A 17,515-nucleotide genomic window follows, 5' to 3' on the forward strand; every position below is an offset into this window, starting at 1 on the left:
ATTCCCCGGAAAAGACAGTCGTCCTGGGAAAGATGGGAGATAGCAGGAAAAGAGGAAGACCCCAATATGAGATGGACTTAACTTCCTAAAAGAAGCCACAGGCTAGAGTTTGAAACTGCTGAGCAGGACCGTTGAAGACAAGGACATTTTGGAGATGACGCATCCAGAGTCACCATAGTTGGAAGTTACTTGATGACACGTAACAGTAACAACCTGTAGATTTTACTTTTGTTTTGTCTTTTATTTCTCCTTGTATGAGATTCCAAATAAAACCTGTCCTTGATCACAATACTGTCCGAGCTCTCTTTATAACCTAGGTGTTCTTGGACTACAGCTCCCAGAAATCCTGCCAGCACAGCTGGTGGTGAAGGCTTCTGGGAGTTGCAGTCCGAGAACACCTGGGTGACCCAAGGTTGGGAACCACTGATCTAAATCAACAGGTGAGAACAAAAATTACAAAATTGGTAAGGAGGCCAGATTATAAATTGTAAGAGTTCAGAGGAACTGAACTACAAACTTTAAGCGTATGGGAGCCGTGGGGGGGAGGCACAGTCTCTCAATTTTTGTGAAACTGAACACATAATGCAGAATACATCATGCGAAAGGCTGGACGAGGAATCCCAAGCCGGAATTAAGATTGCTGGAAGAAATATCAACAACCTCCGATATGCAGATGATACCACTCTGATGGCAGAAAGTGAGGAGGAATTAAGGAACCTTGTAATGAGGGTGAAAGAGGAGAGTGCAAAAAACGGTCTGAAACTCAACATCAAAAAAACTAAGATCATGGCCACTGGTCCCATCACCTCCTGGGAAATAGAAGGGGAAGATATGGAGGCAGTGACAGATTTTACTATCTTCGGCTCCATGATCACTGCAGATGGAGACAGCAGCCACAAAATTAAAAGACGCCTGCTTCTCAGGAGGAAACTGATGACAAACCTAGACAGCATCTTAAAAAGCAGAGATATCACCTTGCTGACAAAGGTCCACATAGTCAAAGCTATGGTTTTTCCAGTAGTGATGTATGGAAGTGAGAGCTGGACCATAAAGAAAGCTGACTGCTGAAGAATTAATGCTTTTGAATTGTGGTGCTGGAGGAGACTCTGGAGAGTCCCCTGGACTGCAAGGAGAACAAACCTATCCATTCTAAAGGAAATCAATCCTGAGTGCTCACTGGAAGGACAGATCCTGAAGCCAAGGCTCGAATTCTTTGGCCATCTCATGAGAAGACTCCCTGGAAGGGACTCTGATGTTGGGAAAGTGTGAAGGCAAGAGGAGAAGGGGACGACAGATGACAAGATGGATGGACAGGGTCATCGAAGCGACCAACATGAATCTGACCCAACTTCGGGAGGCAGTGGAAGATAGGAGGGCCTGGTGTGCTCTGGTCCATGAGGTCACGAAGAGTCGGACACGACTAAACGACTAAATAACAACAAACACCTGTAGTGGGTGGGAGAATGAACAAATCCCCCGAGTATACTCATTCACTGGAATCTGCTGTTGAATGTGGTAGTGGAACGGTGACTTACCAGTCAAACCATGTCCTGTCAAGTCAATTCAGACATTTGGTGACCCTTTTCAGGGTTTTCTAGGTAGAGAATACACAGAAGTGGCTTACCATTCTCTTCCTCTAGGGGGTGCCCAGGGACTCCTGTGCAGCTGGCCCAAGGCTACCCAGGCTGGCTCTTCTCCCAGAAGGCCCAGTGGGGGAATTGAACTCCCAGACAGATACTTCAAACACTGAGCTACCCATCCAGCCTACCAGTGAAAAGGTGTGTGTGTGTGTGTGTGTGTGTGTGTGTGTGTGTGTGTGTGTGTGTGTGTGTGTGTGTGTGTGTGTGTGTGTGTGTGTGTGTGTGTGTGTGTTTGAGCACCTTTATATATATATATTGACCTTTTAAAAACCTCTTTTTCTATGATGTTTGAGTCAAGAAAAGATTGCTTTTGTTGAAAGTCAAAGCTGGGAGGCAGCTCATTCGGCAAGGACAAAGTGTCTTGGTCAACAACAAGAAAAGCAACCGAGAGTCAAGACAATCTGATTCGTTGTAATGTAAGGACTTGTGGACTAAATTTATCAGGCTGGCCCAGATATTTTTCTCTTTCTGTTGAAGGAGGAGAGTGTGCCTCTTACCCGTTCCATGTGATAATATCCTGCATCTCTCTCTCACACACACAGAGAGAGAGACACACACAGACACAGACACCTCCCGCAGGTATATAAGCTGGCTGGTGGAAATGTGGGACTTGTCCCAGAAAAGTAACTTTTTCTCACTTTCTTACCAGCAGTTAGAAGACAATATGCAGCTATTCTCTCCCATTTCCCCCTTAGCAGATCATCCGCCATCAGCAGAACAAAAGAGGAAGCAATAGAATGACCAGTTCGGAGGGGTGGAGAGTACTGGATGAAGCCCTTGCAAAACTGTACACGAGGGAGAAAGAGTACATAGAGGTGGGGCGGCTGGCTTGTTTGAAATCAGCCTTACAGGGAGTTTTAGCACTGTGTATTCTGTAGAACATCACCAACGAGAAAGAGTCGTCATCATGATCTGTTGCTACGGGGGGGGGGGGGGGGATCAATTCCTGCCGGAGAAGCTGCGTGGCAGGACGATGTGCTCAAGGTCAGCCGCATTCTTGTGTTCAAAACAATCTGAGTCCATCGACAAGTTTGTCGTAATCATGTCGATTTCTAAAGAAACCCGGCTAAACAGAACGCACAACGAGTCTTAGAAGAGCCTTTGGTTCAGAGGTGACGACAAACGAAGAGCTGTTCTACTGATGATAAAAAAACACAATATGTCTCCATACATCCTGAATCGTGTATCTTTATTTACTCTTCTCTTGAATTTTAGCCGTTCCGGTCACAGAATTTCTAGCATCAGCTGCACAATGCCTAGACTGATTCTGCAGCGCTATTTTCATCACGTCCTTCTCCAGAATTTTCTCATATTTAGAATTCAATAGGCCAACCATTAAAACAATTAGAATTCCTTATGTCTATGGCAGAGCAGCGGATCTTAATAACCTTATTGTGACATAAAATGATGCACCTATATTCCCACACTGATCTGATGCTGGAGAAAAATATTTTGTGAGTTGAGATGGTTAGGAAATTAGTTAGAGCTCTCATAGTAGCGTTGTGAAGAATCGTTACAGGATTACTTATTCCTGATGAACTACATTGTCCTGAGTGGTCAAGATCACTTGTGGAGAAATCTCCTACAAGTATCTGTCACTGAGTACTTTTTTTCCTCCAAGATTTATGCAGTTTACAAACTAGTATTTTTATTTATTTGCAAATTTGCAAATTTATTTATTTATTTATTTATTTATTTATTTATTTATTTATTTATTTATTTATTTATTTATTTATTTATTTATTTATTTGCCCCATCCATCTAGCGGCCAGGCCACCACTACTCTAGGCGATTCACAATATCACACCATCAACATAAATAAAATTCAATAAGACACGCCAACGGAAAACGGCAAACAAAACAGACCCAGTCACCTATGTTTTCTCTTTGTGACGCAAAGGACAGACACAAAGAAGGACTGGATGATTGATCCAAAAGATACCGCCCCCCCAAAAAAATCCTCTATCTGATCCTTATAATTAAAAAAACAAAATGCAAAATCTAACCTAAAACTTGTATTAGAAATGTGAGAATTCTTGTTGATAATCAGTGAAAAATAGCTTGCTGTCTTAGTGGTGAAGAGGGGGGAATGCAGTTTTTCATTCTCATGGGCGAAAACTAGACAATCAAGGATGTATATCTCTGTGCAAAACATAAGCCATCCCTACCAAAGTTAACTAGATTCAGTTGTAAAGTAATTGTGGACTCCCACTTGATGTGCTATTGAAAGGGTTGCCATCGAAAAACATGATTTGTGTCTTAATTAACTGTATGGACCTCTATGTTGGCTTGGACATGTCGTGAGAATGGCTGATGGCTGGATTCACAAAGATCTCCTGTATGGAGAATTATTTATTTATTTAACTTATATGCCACCCACGCTACCCAAAGTTCTCTGGGTGGTTTACAACAATTAGTGCAGGGAAAGTGCCCCAGATGGAGACCACAGTTGCGATACAAGGAGAGCTGCAAGCGGGATCTGAAGGCCTTCAGAGGAATGGACCTCAAGAGATGGGAAACCTTGACATCGGAGCGTTCAGCCTGGAGGCAGGCAGTGGAATAATGGCCTCTCCCAATTTGAAGAGACCCTTGTCCAGCAGGCCGAGGCCAAGAGGCAGTCACAAAAGCAGCAAAACCAGGGAGCTGGACAGGGGACAGGTTGCATTTGTCTTCAGTGTGGAAGAAATGGTCCCTCTCAAATTGGCCTTCTCAGCCACACTAGACCCTGTTCCAAGTTCTCTATTCAGAGCACGTGACCATTGTCTTTCGAGAATGATGAATGCCTAATCTAATCTAACTGTATAGAAATAGTAAACATGTTCTACTTACTTTTCTTCTTTCCTTTCCCAGAAGTTATAGCTTGCTTTCTCCTCACAAAACCATTGATTCTGTGAGTTTTGGTTTCTGGAGACCTTGCCGGCTTTGGGGGCTTATGGTGACCTCTTAGAGGGACCGAGTGTTCCCCCCTCCCATCTTACCCTCTTAACTGACATCTGATTCCCTGTGATCCTGTTTGCTGCGGGACTCTGATAGAGATAGTTTAAATAGGTAACTACCCATCTTTCCATGTGGCCAGAGCAGTATTTGAATCCAACCCATCTTCCATCCCTCACATGCATTCAGCCTTCCCCACCCCTTCTTCTCCAAGCCAACGCACCGGCGTAGGAAAAGATGGCATAGCGTGGATGCTAGGTGAGTGCTTTTTTCCCTATATGGAAAGCACAGAGCTCCTTAGAACAGTGCTTCCCAACTTTGGGTCCCCAGTTTTTGGACGACAACTCCCAGAAATCCTGGCCAGCACAGCTAGTGGTGAAGGGTTCTGGGAGTTGTAGTCCAAGAACACCTGGAGACCTACGGTTGGGAAGCGTTACAAAACGGATATAGCTGTATTATTTCACAGTGCTCTTATATTTACAGTAGGGCCCACATATCTGTTGGAGATTGGTTCCAATCCCCCCATGGCTACTGAAAACCATGAATAATAGCGAATGCTATATGTTGTTGTTGTTTAGTCATGTCCGACTCTTTGTGGCCCCATGGAGCAGAGCATGCCAGGCCCTCCTGTCTTCCACTACTTCCCTGAGTCGGGTCAAATTCATGTTGGTCGCTTCAGTGACACTGTCCAACCATCTCATCCTCTGTCGTCCCCTTCTCCTTTTGCCCTTACACTTTCCCAACATCAGGGTCTTTTCCGGGGAGTCTTCTCTTCTCATGAGATGGCCAAAGTATTGGAGCCTCAGCTTCAGGATCTGTCCTTCCAGTGAGCACTCAGGGTTGATTTCCTTCAGAACGGATAGGTTTGTTCTCCTTGCAGTCCTGGGGACTCTCAAGGGTCTCCCTCCAGCACCACAATTCAAAAGCATACAAAATAGCAACAGGCAAATGAAGAAACACAGCCATTTGAACCTAACTACAGTTCTTATTGTCATGATGGCAAGTCCTGGCCGCCTACTTACACAGCATATAAGTTCTCCTTCCTGGGGAGCCAACTCTTTGCTCCAGCAAACTCTTTCTGGAGTTTCCACGAATCTGAGGCTTCCCTCTTTTCCCTCTCAGCTGCTTACTGAAACAGTCTCTGCCATGGGGTCTGGCCTCTCGTTCAGCAGACATTTTGTGTCTCGAGTGCGAATCTCAGAACACGGCTAGCTTCAAGGGAGGCGTTGTCTCTGGTGGTTTTACCTGGAAAGCTCCCCAAAAAGGTGTGAAACTCTTTGTTTCCGGGCTTCAAACCAGTCTGTGTACGTCAACTCTTAGGACATCCGGGTCACTTGGTAACTTTTACGGCTGTTCTTGCTCTGGTGCCTTCCTCGCAGGGGTGGCGCTAGCATCGGTATCCCTATAAAATCTACTTGATACGATGTGGAGGGAATGGAAGCAGGAGCTAGAACGCAGAGGTGCTTTGCTGACAGAAAGTCTCTCTCTCTCTCTCTCTCTCTCTCACACACACACACACACACACACACACACACACACACACACACACACACACACACACGTTACAGCAGCTCCACTGGCGGCTGATCAGTTGCCAGGCACAATTCAAAGTGCTAGTTTTAGTCTATAAAGCCCTAAACGGCTTGGGTCCAAGCTATCTCAAAGACCATGTCTCTCCCATTATGAGCCTCCCCAGGTGTTAAGATCCTTAGGAGAGGCCTTTCTCTCGGTTCCATCACCTTAACAGGTGTGTTTGGTGGGGGACACAGCCTTCTCTGTGGCTGTTCTTTTAGACTCTGGAACTCCATCCCACTGGAAGCCAGCCTGGCCCCATCTTTGCTGTTCTTCTGCAAGCAAGCAAAAACCTTTCTCTTCAGGCAAATCTTCCTTCAGTAGACCAGCTAGTTTGTGATTTTTTTAAAAAAAAATGGATGGGTTGTTAAGCAGTACTGCTTTGATTGGATTTTTAGTATTACTTGTGTTTTCCATTGTTCTATTTTCCATTTCTCAGAGTGGCATTTTTTTTAGATTGTATACTTATTTTTCTTAGCTCTAATATTGTCTCTTAATGATGTAAGATGCCTCTTTATTCATTGTTCTTAGCTTTATATACTATCTTTTAATGATGTTACCCATTGTTGTATGCTCATTGGTTTTCAACTTTAAATATTGTCGATGGATGGATGGATGGATGGATGGATGGATGGATGGATGGATGGATGGATGGATGGATGGATGGATGGATGGATGGATGGATGGATGGATGTTAGTTTGTGGAACTCCTTGCCACTGGATGTGGTGATGCCATTTGGCCTAGATGCCTTTCAAAGGGGACTGGACAAATTTCTGGAGGAAAAGTCCATTGCAGATTACAAGCCATGATGGGGATGTATAATCTCCAGACTTTAAAGGAAGGTATTTCAAAATGCCAGATGCAGGGGAAGGAGATCAGGAGACGGGGATCTCGTCATCTCGTATGCTCCCAGAGGCATCTGGTGGGGGCCACGGTGAGACACAGGAACCTGGACTAGAGGGGCCCTTGGCCTGATCCAGCACAGGGCTCTTCTTATGTTCTTTTGTTCTTAGATAGATAGATAGATAGATAGATAGATAGATAGATAGATAGATAGATAGATAGATAGATAGATAGATAGATAGATAGATAGATAGATAGATAGATAGATAGATAGATAGATAGATAGATAGATAGATAGATAGATAGATAGATAGATAGATAGATAATTAACCAACCTAAGAGAGTGGGAAGTGAAGTAGGGACACCTTGTACTTTGTAAGAGCCAGTCCCGCCGCCACCCGCTAGGCCAGCACTGGCATGCTCTTGGCTGTTCTCGAAACCTAGCTGTCTCTGGGGTTGGTGAGGGAAGCCCTCTTTCTCACGGCTGAGCCGATTCCCTCTTTTGCGGCTCCCTCCTGGCGAGCCCAGCCCTGCCCCTTTGCCACTGTTCCTTCTCACAGCTCAGTTTGGCCCTGGCAGTCGGCTGGACGCCCGGCCTCCTCTGGCCATCTTCTCCCATTCGACCTCTGCGTCGTCCAGTTCCTCCTTCTCTACCGCCTGCTTTCCAGTTTTCCTTTTTAAACCTCTCATCCCTCGCCCTTCGGCCAGCTCTCCTGGCAGCATCCATCTCTAACCTGGCCATGGCTTAGTGGCGTGATGCCGGCTACTGGTCTCATTTCGGTGTCGCTGTGGCCATTGGGTGCCCATCTGAGCTGCACCAGAGCGGTGGCAGGCCTGCAGCCCTCCTCACGGGAGTGTAGCCTTCATTTAGTGTCCCTGTAGCTGCTCTTCAGAGGGAAATCCTCCAAATCTGTTTTACAGTTTGGTGAGGATAACAAAGCTGTCCCTGCTTTCAAAGTGACCGCTGAAGTTTTTAAAAAAGGAAAAAAAAGAAGCCCTTTGTAAGAAAAAGGTCCAGGTGAGGAGAAATAACAAAAGACAATGTTGTCCCTAATTATGTAGACAAGAGATTTTTCTTGCCTCTGGTCTTCAATTTATTTCTGTAGAATACTTTTTCTCTCCTTTCTCGAGTAGGTTTAAGGAATTACAAATTGGTCCTCTCCAAGTTGACCTAGATCAGAATGTTCTTTGCCTTTCCGCTCTCTATTTCTACATAAAACAACATCTGTAGGACCAAATGTCTCTTGTGTAAAAGCTATCATGGTAACAGCTAAAGCAGTGATCGTGTAGTTACGGAGGGAGGGGGTGCACCCGTCTGTCACAGTCCATTTTGCTGCTGTTGATGCTTGGTGTGGAGGTTGTGTGGTTTCACCACAATGGCCAGCACTGGCTACCCAATTAAAAATGGCAGAGAAATTAGTCTCTCTCTCTCTCTTTCTCTCTCTCTTTCCATTTTGAGTCCTGTGTCCAATTCTGGACACCACAAATTAAGAAGGATGCCAACAAACTGGAAGTTCAGAGGAGGGCGACAAGGATGATCAGGGGGCTGGAAACCAAGCCCTCGAAGGAAAGACTGCAAGAAGGAAGGAAGGAAGGAAGGAAGGAAGGAAGGAAGGAAGGAAGGAAGGAAGGAAGGAAGGAATTAATTAATTAATTAATTAATTAATTAATTAATTAATTAATTAATTAATTAATTAATTAATTAATTTTACTCCATACTGTATTGAGTCACTTAAAACAACAGGGAATTTATGTGAGGCTGTTGTTTGTGGATTATAGTTCTGCTTTTAATACCATTCTACCCAATAGGGATTACCTCAGAAGATTTGTGCGTGGGTAAAGGACTTACTGACGGATAGGCCACAGTCAGTAAGGATGGGATCTCACCATTCTTCTACCCTGGTACTAAGTACAGGAGCTCCCCAGGCCTGTGTGCTAAGTCCCTTCCTCTATTCTCTGTAGCACCATTGAGAGTGTCCTAACCTATGGCATTCTTGTATGGTTTGGGAGTAGCCCTGTAGCGGACAAAAAAAGCTCTACAGAGAACCATTAAAATTGCCCAGAAGATCATCGGGCTCCAGCTACCAACCCTGGATGACATCTTCACATCCCGCTGTCTGAGGAAGTCACACAGCATCCTGAGAGACTTTCCCCATCCTGATTACAACTTTTTTGAACTGATGCCATCTGGGAGAAGATATAGACCACACGTTTTCTGAATAGTTTTTATCCCAGAGTGATAATTGCACTTAATAATGAGCTTAAAGACCACCAGTAGTGAATAGTTGGACAGTGTTACTTGGCCTGTGGTGTAAATTCTTAGTGGGGGATTTTTAGTGGGTGGGGAGTGTTTGAGGAATTTTTTTTGTGCATGTGGATCTGGTCTCTGAGTGTCTGTGTGAATTTCGTTGTATGGGTATACCATGTATATACTTATAATGACAATAAATGTGTTTGATTGATGAGGAAGGAAGGATCCTTTATTCTGGAATGTAACTGGTGTAACTGGAGGTCTGTCAACCTCTTTGAGCATTCAATTATGACGTCATCACAAATGAACAGGCTGGTGAGTGATGTCACATGGAGGGTCCAGCCATGATGTCACCTCTAAGCAAAACAATTGCTGGCCTGTGTGACAAAGGGCTACAGAGGTGCTTCCCACAGCTTCAGCTCTGAACATGAAGAGAGGGGGCCCCTTTAGAGCATGGTTAAAATGCTGGTCCTCCTCTTCCTCTTCCTGGCATCCTTCATGAGAAGCTCTGGTGGGCCATTCTCTTCCCTTTATTCTTAACCAAAAGGCCACCGTCTTTAGGCAGCCCATAGGACCAGGGACAATGTGGCCTTGAGGCCCCCCTCTTAGGATATGGTCATGCAGGCATACTATTTGTCGTTCAGACCACTTGCGATGTGGCCCAGTATTTCTCAGCCATCTCGCAGCATATAGGGAAGAGCACCCGGGCGTCTCGTAAATGACCCTGATCCTTGCCGAAGGTTTGGTCATTTTGGTCTGCTGTAGGGCTGCTACTTTTGGGGGCTGGTCTGGAGCAAAGGGACACAATGGCGCTGCAGATTAAACCGCAGAAGCCTCTGTGCTGCAAGGTCGGAAGACCAGCCGTCGTAAGATCGAATCCACGCGACAGAGTGAGCTCCCATCACTTGTCCCAGCTCCTGCCAACCTAGCCGTTCAAAAGCATGTTAAAATGCAAGTAGATAAATAGGTACCATCTCAGTGGGAAGGTCACACCATTCCGTGTCTAGTCACACTGGCCACGTGACCACAGAAACTGTCTTCTGACAAACGCTGGCTCTATGGCTTGGAGACAGGGATGAGCACTGCCCCCTAGAGTTGGACTCGACTGGACTAAATGTTAAAGGGAACCTTGACCTTTACCTGGAGCAAATCCCTGACAGACAGAGGGGTCCCTTTAAGAGAAATCACTCCTACAAAGCCACCTTTCCGATGTAATCTGGCTGTGGCTTCCTACCTGTCAGATCATGCCCTTAGTGCACATTTCCAGCTATGCCAACCTCACTGTCCCAAATCAGTAAAATGGATCCCCCCCTTTTCATTTTAACAAGATGATGAATTCAGCCTTCCCTCTCTTAACAGACCTCACCACATTTCCACCGGTTCCCATTTTCTCCTGCGGACTGAGTTCGAAATTCAAAGCCACCTCCTGGATCCTGCCGAAAGCCGAAGGGGGCAAGACCCAGGATGAGTCAGAGGTGCTTCCGTGGCAGGTCAGCATCCAAGCTGACGGCAAGCATGTCTGCGGAGGAGCAATTTTGAGTAGTTGGTGGATCTTATCGGCGGCTCACTGCTTCCAAGAGGACATGTGAGTATGGAGGATGGTCCTCAGGAATTCCTCTTGGTTGGGGAAGAAGCCATCCGTAGAGAAACTCTGCCCAAGTACGATGTTCTAAGAGGCACCATGGACTTGCGATGCATGGGAGGGACCCCGGTCCCCCATGAAAGGCTATTCCCCAAACATGACTGTCAGTTTTCTAGTTTAGCCCTTCCCAACCTCGGGTCCTCCAGCCGTTCTTGGACTGCAACTCCCAGAAGCCTTCACCCCTAGCTGTGCTGGCCAGGATTTCTGGGAATTGTAGTCCAGGTATATCTGGGGACCCAAGTGTGGGAACCACTGGCCTCGTTCTAAGCGTATCTACTGAGGTGGGCAGAAGAGAGATTAAGATGTACAATGAACCTTGAGGTCAGCAGCAATAGACCCCCCTGAAGAAAGTCACAACTGGACATCCACTGCCTGAAAGAATGTCAAGTGTTTTAGCAAGCCTTTTTAAGACTCTCTCAGAGTTGCCAGCCAACCAGGGGGACTGTAGGAAATTAACCTGTGAATTTTCTGAGATCTGAGCCTCCTGCTCTCCAAGGGACTACCTAGAAGACTTTCCCACCCTTCTCAAGCTGCCTTAGATGGACTCCGATCCCCGGTCCCCCCTGATCCCTGGTCCCTCTCCTGGTTTTCATGCTCTCATCTGAGTGATGTTCTTCCTTCTCCTCCTCCTCCTCTTTCGCTCTCAAGCTCTTCCAGGCTCCATGTAGTGGTCCACATGGAAGGGAACCCATCAGGGATAAGGGATCTGGAGAGAGTGATCGTCCACCAAGACTTCAATGGGGAAACCCTGCAGAACGACATTGCTTTGATCCTGCTGGACTCTCCCATACACTTCAGTGAGGAGACGACGCCCATCTGCCTGCCTTTATTACACGATCTGAGCATCTGGCACAACTGCTGGGTTGCGACATGGAGACCCACTCCCGCTGGTATTGCATTGTATTGTCTAGAACTGTGTCAAAGATCCTTGCCCATTTTCAGCTGCACATGGGGGGCAAAGACATTTCCGTGAGGGACCCCTGTGAACGGGGCAGTGTTTTAGCCCCACTTACCCCCCTGGCACCTTTTTGCCTCCGTTTACTACGGGTTGCACCTCTTAAATGGTTCTTCTGTTATTCTTCCTCTTACACCTTGGAGGAATTACAGTGGTGCCTCGCTAGACAGTTACCCCGCATGACAGTTTTTTCACTAGACATTGACTTTTTGCGATCGCTATAGCGATGCGCAAAACAGTGATTCCTATGTGGGAATTTTTCTGGACAATGTTTGTTCCCTGCTTCGCAAACCGATTTTCGCTAGATGACGATTTGCTTTTCGCTAGACAATGATTTCGCTAGACAGCTATTTCAGTGGAACGATTATCATCGTCTAGCGAGGCATCACTGTACTTTGTCATTTTGCCTGCAATCTGTTGAGAGGGAGGGCAGGAAAAAAAGACGGCCTTCGTAACTCTGCCCTTATTCTGGCTTGGCTTCAGGACAAGGCACCATTGGAGTGAGAACAGAATTTGGGAGAGATGGATTTTGTCTAGAGGGAATGAGGAATGGGGGGGAAACTACTTTTTTTTTAAAAAACTGTCCACTCACAAAGTGATCCAGTTAGCCTGGGGATTCTGGAAACGGTTATCCAAATAAATCAGTCCCCAAACTAAGACTGAATTGGCAGTTTCCAAGCCAAAAAAAAACAAACAAAAAAAAAGGGGGGGGAGTCACACTTTCATGAGACCGTTTCCCCAATGAATTCAAAGTGGAAAGTCTTCTGAGAACCTCAGCTCTGTTCTCTGTGAAGCTGCTGGCACAGAGTCGAATTTCTGTGTTCCAGCTTCAGACATCGGGTGGAAGGAAGGGGACGAAACCGACCCCCTGGGGGAAGCAAAAGCAGGGTCCAGCTGAGTTATGCGTTTTTGAGAAGCTCTCCTGAAGCTACGCGATTATGTTGAGGCTCCATCCCTGTCAAGCTCCCCCCCCCCCCCCCGGGCAGCTCATAGCATGGGTGAGGCCAGTTCCTGCGTGACTGAGCCGTTTGGGAGCCCGAAGGCATAAGGGAGACGACTCTACCTCTGGATTAGCCAGGTGGGATAGAAATACTGGGCATTGGGTTTGGGATCTGATTGCCCTGCTCCATTTCCAGATGTTCTCCATTTCTCTGCAAGGTCTCAAGGTCTCTGGGTGTCACTCTTAAGTCTCAAAGTATTCCAGCGCTGGAGGCATTCGAAGGAAAACTGGACCGCCCCTCGGTCCGATCTGCTGTGATTTGGATTCCGGCCTTGGGCAGGGGGTTGGACTCGATGGTTTTAGCCTGACCCATTGGGGGTGGGTGAGTAGGGGGGACAGAGGTTGACCGCCGGTCCTTTTAGCCAAATGGAGCAGCCACGTTGACCTGCCCTCTCCGGATCCAGCAATGGGCCAAAAAAAAAAAGCCTCTTGCACTTCCAAAACTGGTGCAGGTTTAGCTTCCCTACATGCAGCGCAGACGGAGAGGCCCAAAGGAAGCATCGTGTGATTTCTCCCCCGCCTTCCTCTCTGACCTCTCCACAGGACCTGGTGCCGACGAAAACGGAACCACCAAGGTGCTGAAAAGGACGGAGATGACTGTGATCGGCAGGGAGGCGTGCGCGGAGAAGGTCCCGGGCCTGAAGGGCGATGTGATGTGCTCCATCTCAGAAGAAGAGGGGCCAAAGATATGCCGGGTACAATCAACCTGCTTCTGAGCTACGGGAGCAGGAGGGTTTGGCCAGGGGTGGAAGCATGAACTTTGACTGCTTCTGGGGCATCCTGTATCTGCCAGTGCTCCGGATGTCTAGGATGCGGAGGGAGGAATGTTTTCGTGTTGCAGAGTTGGAAAGGGATCCTATGGGTCGTCCCTGTCAAGGAGGCCCAGTGGGGGAATCGAACTCCCAGCCGCTGGCTCGGCAGCCAGAGACCGGACTCGCAGATCTGTCCATCCAGCAGGACCTATTTATGGTGACCTGGTTTTTTCTCTTCCCAGGATGACAGTGGGAGCCCTTTGGTTTGCACTCACGGGAAAAACACGAAATGGTTCATGGTTGCCGTCGCCAGGAAGGGCGAGCACTGCGAGCGAGAAGGGAGCCCCGCCATTTACACCGTGGTTTTCCACTACATAGACTGGATTGAAAAAGCAACAGCGATTGAAGGGAAACCATTTATCCCCGAAGGGGTTGATGACATCGGCGTCCGCACGGAACCCTTAACGCCACGTTCTGCGTCGCCGTCGCCCGCCTGCTCGGCGGCCGCGGTGATTCCTCCCATTTTGGCGCTGACAGTTTTCCGTTTATAATAGAGGTCCTAGGAGACGATGCAGCATTTCATTGATAAAAAGCAGAATGAACTGCCTTTGCGTTGGAGTTTTCTTGGTGCGCGCCCCCAACTCTAGGCTGCATGAATGTGCTTATTCACTTAACTTTAGTTGTTGTTTGTCGTTATGTGCCACTGAGTTGCCTCCGACCTGTGGGGACCCGAGTAACCTCTGCAGTGCCCGGTCCTCAGTGGCCTTGCTCAGCTCCTGCAAACCCAAGCTTGGGGCTTCCTTGATGGACTGAATCCATCTCATATTGGGTCTTCCTCTTTTCCTGCTGCCTTCCACCTTTGCCAAGATTATTGTCTTTTCCAGAGAATCCTGCCTTCTCAGGAGGTGCCCAAAGGAGGACAGCCTCAGTTTCTGCATTTTGTCCTTCAGAGAGAGTCCAGGCTTGATTTGCTCTAGGACCCATTTATCTGTCTTTCTGGCAGTCTCTGCAAAGCTCTCTCCCAGCACCACATTTCCTCTCCCCCTTTCTCCTTTCTTAACTGCCCAGTTTTTTACACCCGTTCAGAAAGACAAGAGTGTGGATGATCCTGGGCTTGATTTCTAAAAATGCTTGCATTTTGAGATAGCCCACAAGGACCTCCTTGAGGTGGAGATAAACAAACCCTAGAGCTTTGATTAAGGAATGCTTCCTGCCTGCTTTCCCCCAACCTGCTGCGTTCTTGAGCCACAAATGTTTGCCAATAATGAGAATTTCTGCAATACATGGAGACATCTTGTGGCCATGCTGTAAAATGCAGCAACCTAATGCAGCAACCTAATGCAGCACAGAAGCCACTTCTGTAGCCCCAGAAGCCACTTTGGTAAGCCGTGGCTCACTCTTCCACTGACCCCAGCCTTCCAGAATTTATTATTTATTTATTTTTTATTAATTTATTCAATTTTTTACCCCGCCCCTCTAGACAACGTCTACTCGGTGCGGCTTACAAAAATTAAAACATAGAAAATAACTAGCATAATGCAATTATTATAATTAATACTATCCAAGATGGCAACATTAAGAACCAGAAAAAAAGGGGGGGAAAAGAACTTAATTGACTGGGGGGTAGGCCTGTTTAAACAACCAAGTTTTTAATTGGCTTTTGAAAACCCCCAGCGAGGGTGCCAGCCGGATTTCAGTGGGGAGTGTGTTCCACAGCCGAGGGGCAACCGCCGAGAAGGCCCAGTTTCTTGTTTTCTCCTTCCGGGCCTCTCTCGGCGTAAGTCCCCTCAGCCGCCCCTGCTGGCTATGTCGGGGGACTCGGGTAGATCTGGGTGGGAGGAGGCGATCTGCCAAATATTGAGGTCCCAAACCGTTTAGGGCTTTATATGTAATCATTAATACTTTGAAGTCTATGCGGAAACGAATAGGTAACCAGTGCAGCGCAGCCAGAGTGGGGGAGATGTGCTGATATTTTCTCACCCCACTAATAAGCCTGGCTGCTGCATTCTGGGCCATCTGGAGTTTCCGCATCAGCCTCAAAGGCAGCCCTTCGGAATTCCTTCTGAACCTGTTAGAGAGTTCACCCCCTTTCACTGCTGCCGAAGGCGGTGGCCTCACTCTGCCCAATAGTTGTTGTTGTTGTTTAGTCGTTTCGTCATGTCCGACTCTTTGTGACCCCATGGACCAGAGCACACCAGGTCTTCCTGTCTTCCACTGCCTCCCGGAGTTGGGTCAAAGTCATGTTGGTCGCTTCGATGACCCTGTCCAGCCATCTCATCCTCTGTCGTCCCCTTCTCCTCTTGCCTTCACATTTTCCCAACATCAGGGTCTTTTCTAGGGAGTCTTCTGCAAAATAGTAGGGTTGCTTATAATCAATCGTTGCAGCTCACAAAGCTTGTAAAACTTTGCTTTTTCGGACTACAACTCCCAAGTGCCTCAGTCTGTTGTCTGGGGCTTCTGGAAGCTGTGACTCGAAAATTAACTTCTCCACAGTTGATCGTGATACACATGCCGTGCAGTTCTGTGGGGAGAGGATATTTCCTGGAGGTTCATACATTTCATAGCCGTTGGGTTTATTTGGGGAATGCATGGGTTGACAGAGGGAGTAGCTCACAGCTTGAGAGAGTATGGCTCCATCTTAGATGGTGGGTCCTCCGGTCCTTTGATCCCCTGAGATTGTTGGACTCTTAACTCCCAGAAATCCCAGCCATCATGGCCAACTGACAGCCAAAGAGTTCACGGGCTTAGGTCTCTCACTGAGGAGCCTGAGGCTGAGAGTTCGATTCCCCACGAGGCTTCTTCCCAGAGTCTGGACTCAGTGATCCATAGGCTGCCGTCCAGCACTGCAGTTCTAAGATGATGGTGATGATTGTAGAAAGCATAGACCAACAATAGCTTGGGTTGAACCCCACACACACACACACACACAGCTACTTCAGGGCCAAACCTGGTTCTGCTCTCCTTGACTGAAACATCTCTTTGTTCATCAAGACACACGGCATAATGGCATCATCATCCTCCCCCCCCCCGCCAGCCACAGAAGCCAGGGGGGCACTCACAAAAATAAACCAAGAAACACCAGATTTTGAGCTCGCTGTGACTGGAACCACACCAAGGCAGCAAAATGGCAGAGTAAATAATAGTTCCTGCTCCTTCTAACTCTAATGATGGGACATTCTGTTGTCAAAATTTCCAACAAATTTGCCTTCCAGGGAAAATTCAAAGCCAAGGGCCATCCAGTATCCCCGTTTTGGAAGCCGGAGCTCAAACTGGGCAGTAGATATAACACATTGTTAGAAGCGGGGGTTGCTTACATGTTGAAAGATATCTGATTGTCACAGCAGGGCTGGATCTTCTAATTTCTCAGCGTTGCTGCCACTGGGATGAGTTTTACTGGTGACCGTGATCTTTAGAAATTAAAGATTCTGCCTTCCAGTCTTTCGTCTCTCAATGAAGGAATGGATCCTGAAGGAACTTAGGAGCCTTTAGGGAAGTCTGGAATTTTTTTTTTACAAAAAATTGCCTTGGCTGATGATGTCAGCAGCCTTATGAGGCATACCTCCAGGCAGCAGAAATTCAACTATGTTCTGTCTTGCCCACTCCTTCCCTGGGGTATGTAAAGTTTTTCTCTCTCTTCCTTTTAACAGTTCCTCTACCTGTGTAAAGCTGGCTGGATTGCTCAGGGGTTTGGGTCTTGGGCTGCAGAGCCAGAGTTGGGAGTTCGATTCCGCACTGGGCCTCCCGGGAGAAGAGCCAGCCTGGATAGCCTTGGGCAACCTGCAAAATGGTCCCAGGGCACCCCCCAAAAGAAGGGAATGGGAAACCAGCAGATCCATAAGCCACTGAGCTATCCAACTACATTTTTTGTTGATTAGTCGTTAAGTCGTGTCCGACTCTTCGTGACCCCATGGACCAGAGCACGCCA

At 47.2% G+C, this 17,515-nt stretch overlaps 1 protein-coding gene across 1 annotated transcript; it reads left to right on the top strand.

Moving 5' to 3' along the window:
• Positions 1–7,807: 7,807 nt before the first annotated feature.
• On the top strand, positions 7,808–16,666 carry LOC110070118 (serine protease 55). The gene is made up of 4 exons (XM_020777760.3): positions 7,808–10,826; positions 11,532–11,773; positions 13,382–13,533; positions 13,833–16,666. Exons 1-4 carry the CDS (start codon positions 10,570–10,572, stop codon positions 14,139–14,141), a joined length of 960 nt encoding a protein of 319 aa, XP_020633419.3. The 5' UTR covers positions 7,808–10,569; the 3' UTR covers positions 14,142–16,666.
• Positions 16,667–17,515: the final 849 nt, after the last annotated feature.

Source organism: Pogona vitticeps, chromosome 1, assembly GCF_051106095.1.
Source record: "Pogona vitticeps strain Pit_001003342236 chromosome 1, PviZW2.1, whole genome shotgun sequence".
In the NCBI taxonomy this organism is placed as follows: domain Eukaryota; kingdom Metazoa; phylum Chordata; class Lepidosauria; order Squamata; family Agamidae; genus Pogona; species Pogona vitticeps.

Excerpts from the sequence above, each read along its gene's own strand:
- LOC110070118 (XM_020777760.3), top strand. The coding sequence starts at position 10,570 with ATGATGAATTCAGCCTTCCCTCTCTTAACAGACCTCACCACATTTCCA. Across the intron at positions 11,774-13,381 it reads ATGGAGACCCACTCCCGCTG|GACCTGGTGCCGACGAAAAC; the intron begins GTATTGCATTGT and ends ACCTCTCCACAG. Across the intron at positions 13,534-13,832 it reads AGGGGCCAAAGATATGCCGG|GATGACAGTGGGAGCCCTTT; the intron begins GTACAATCAACC and ends TTCTCTTCCCAG.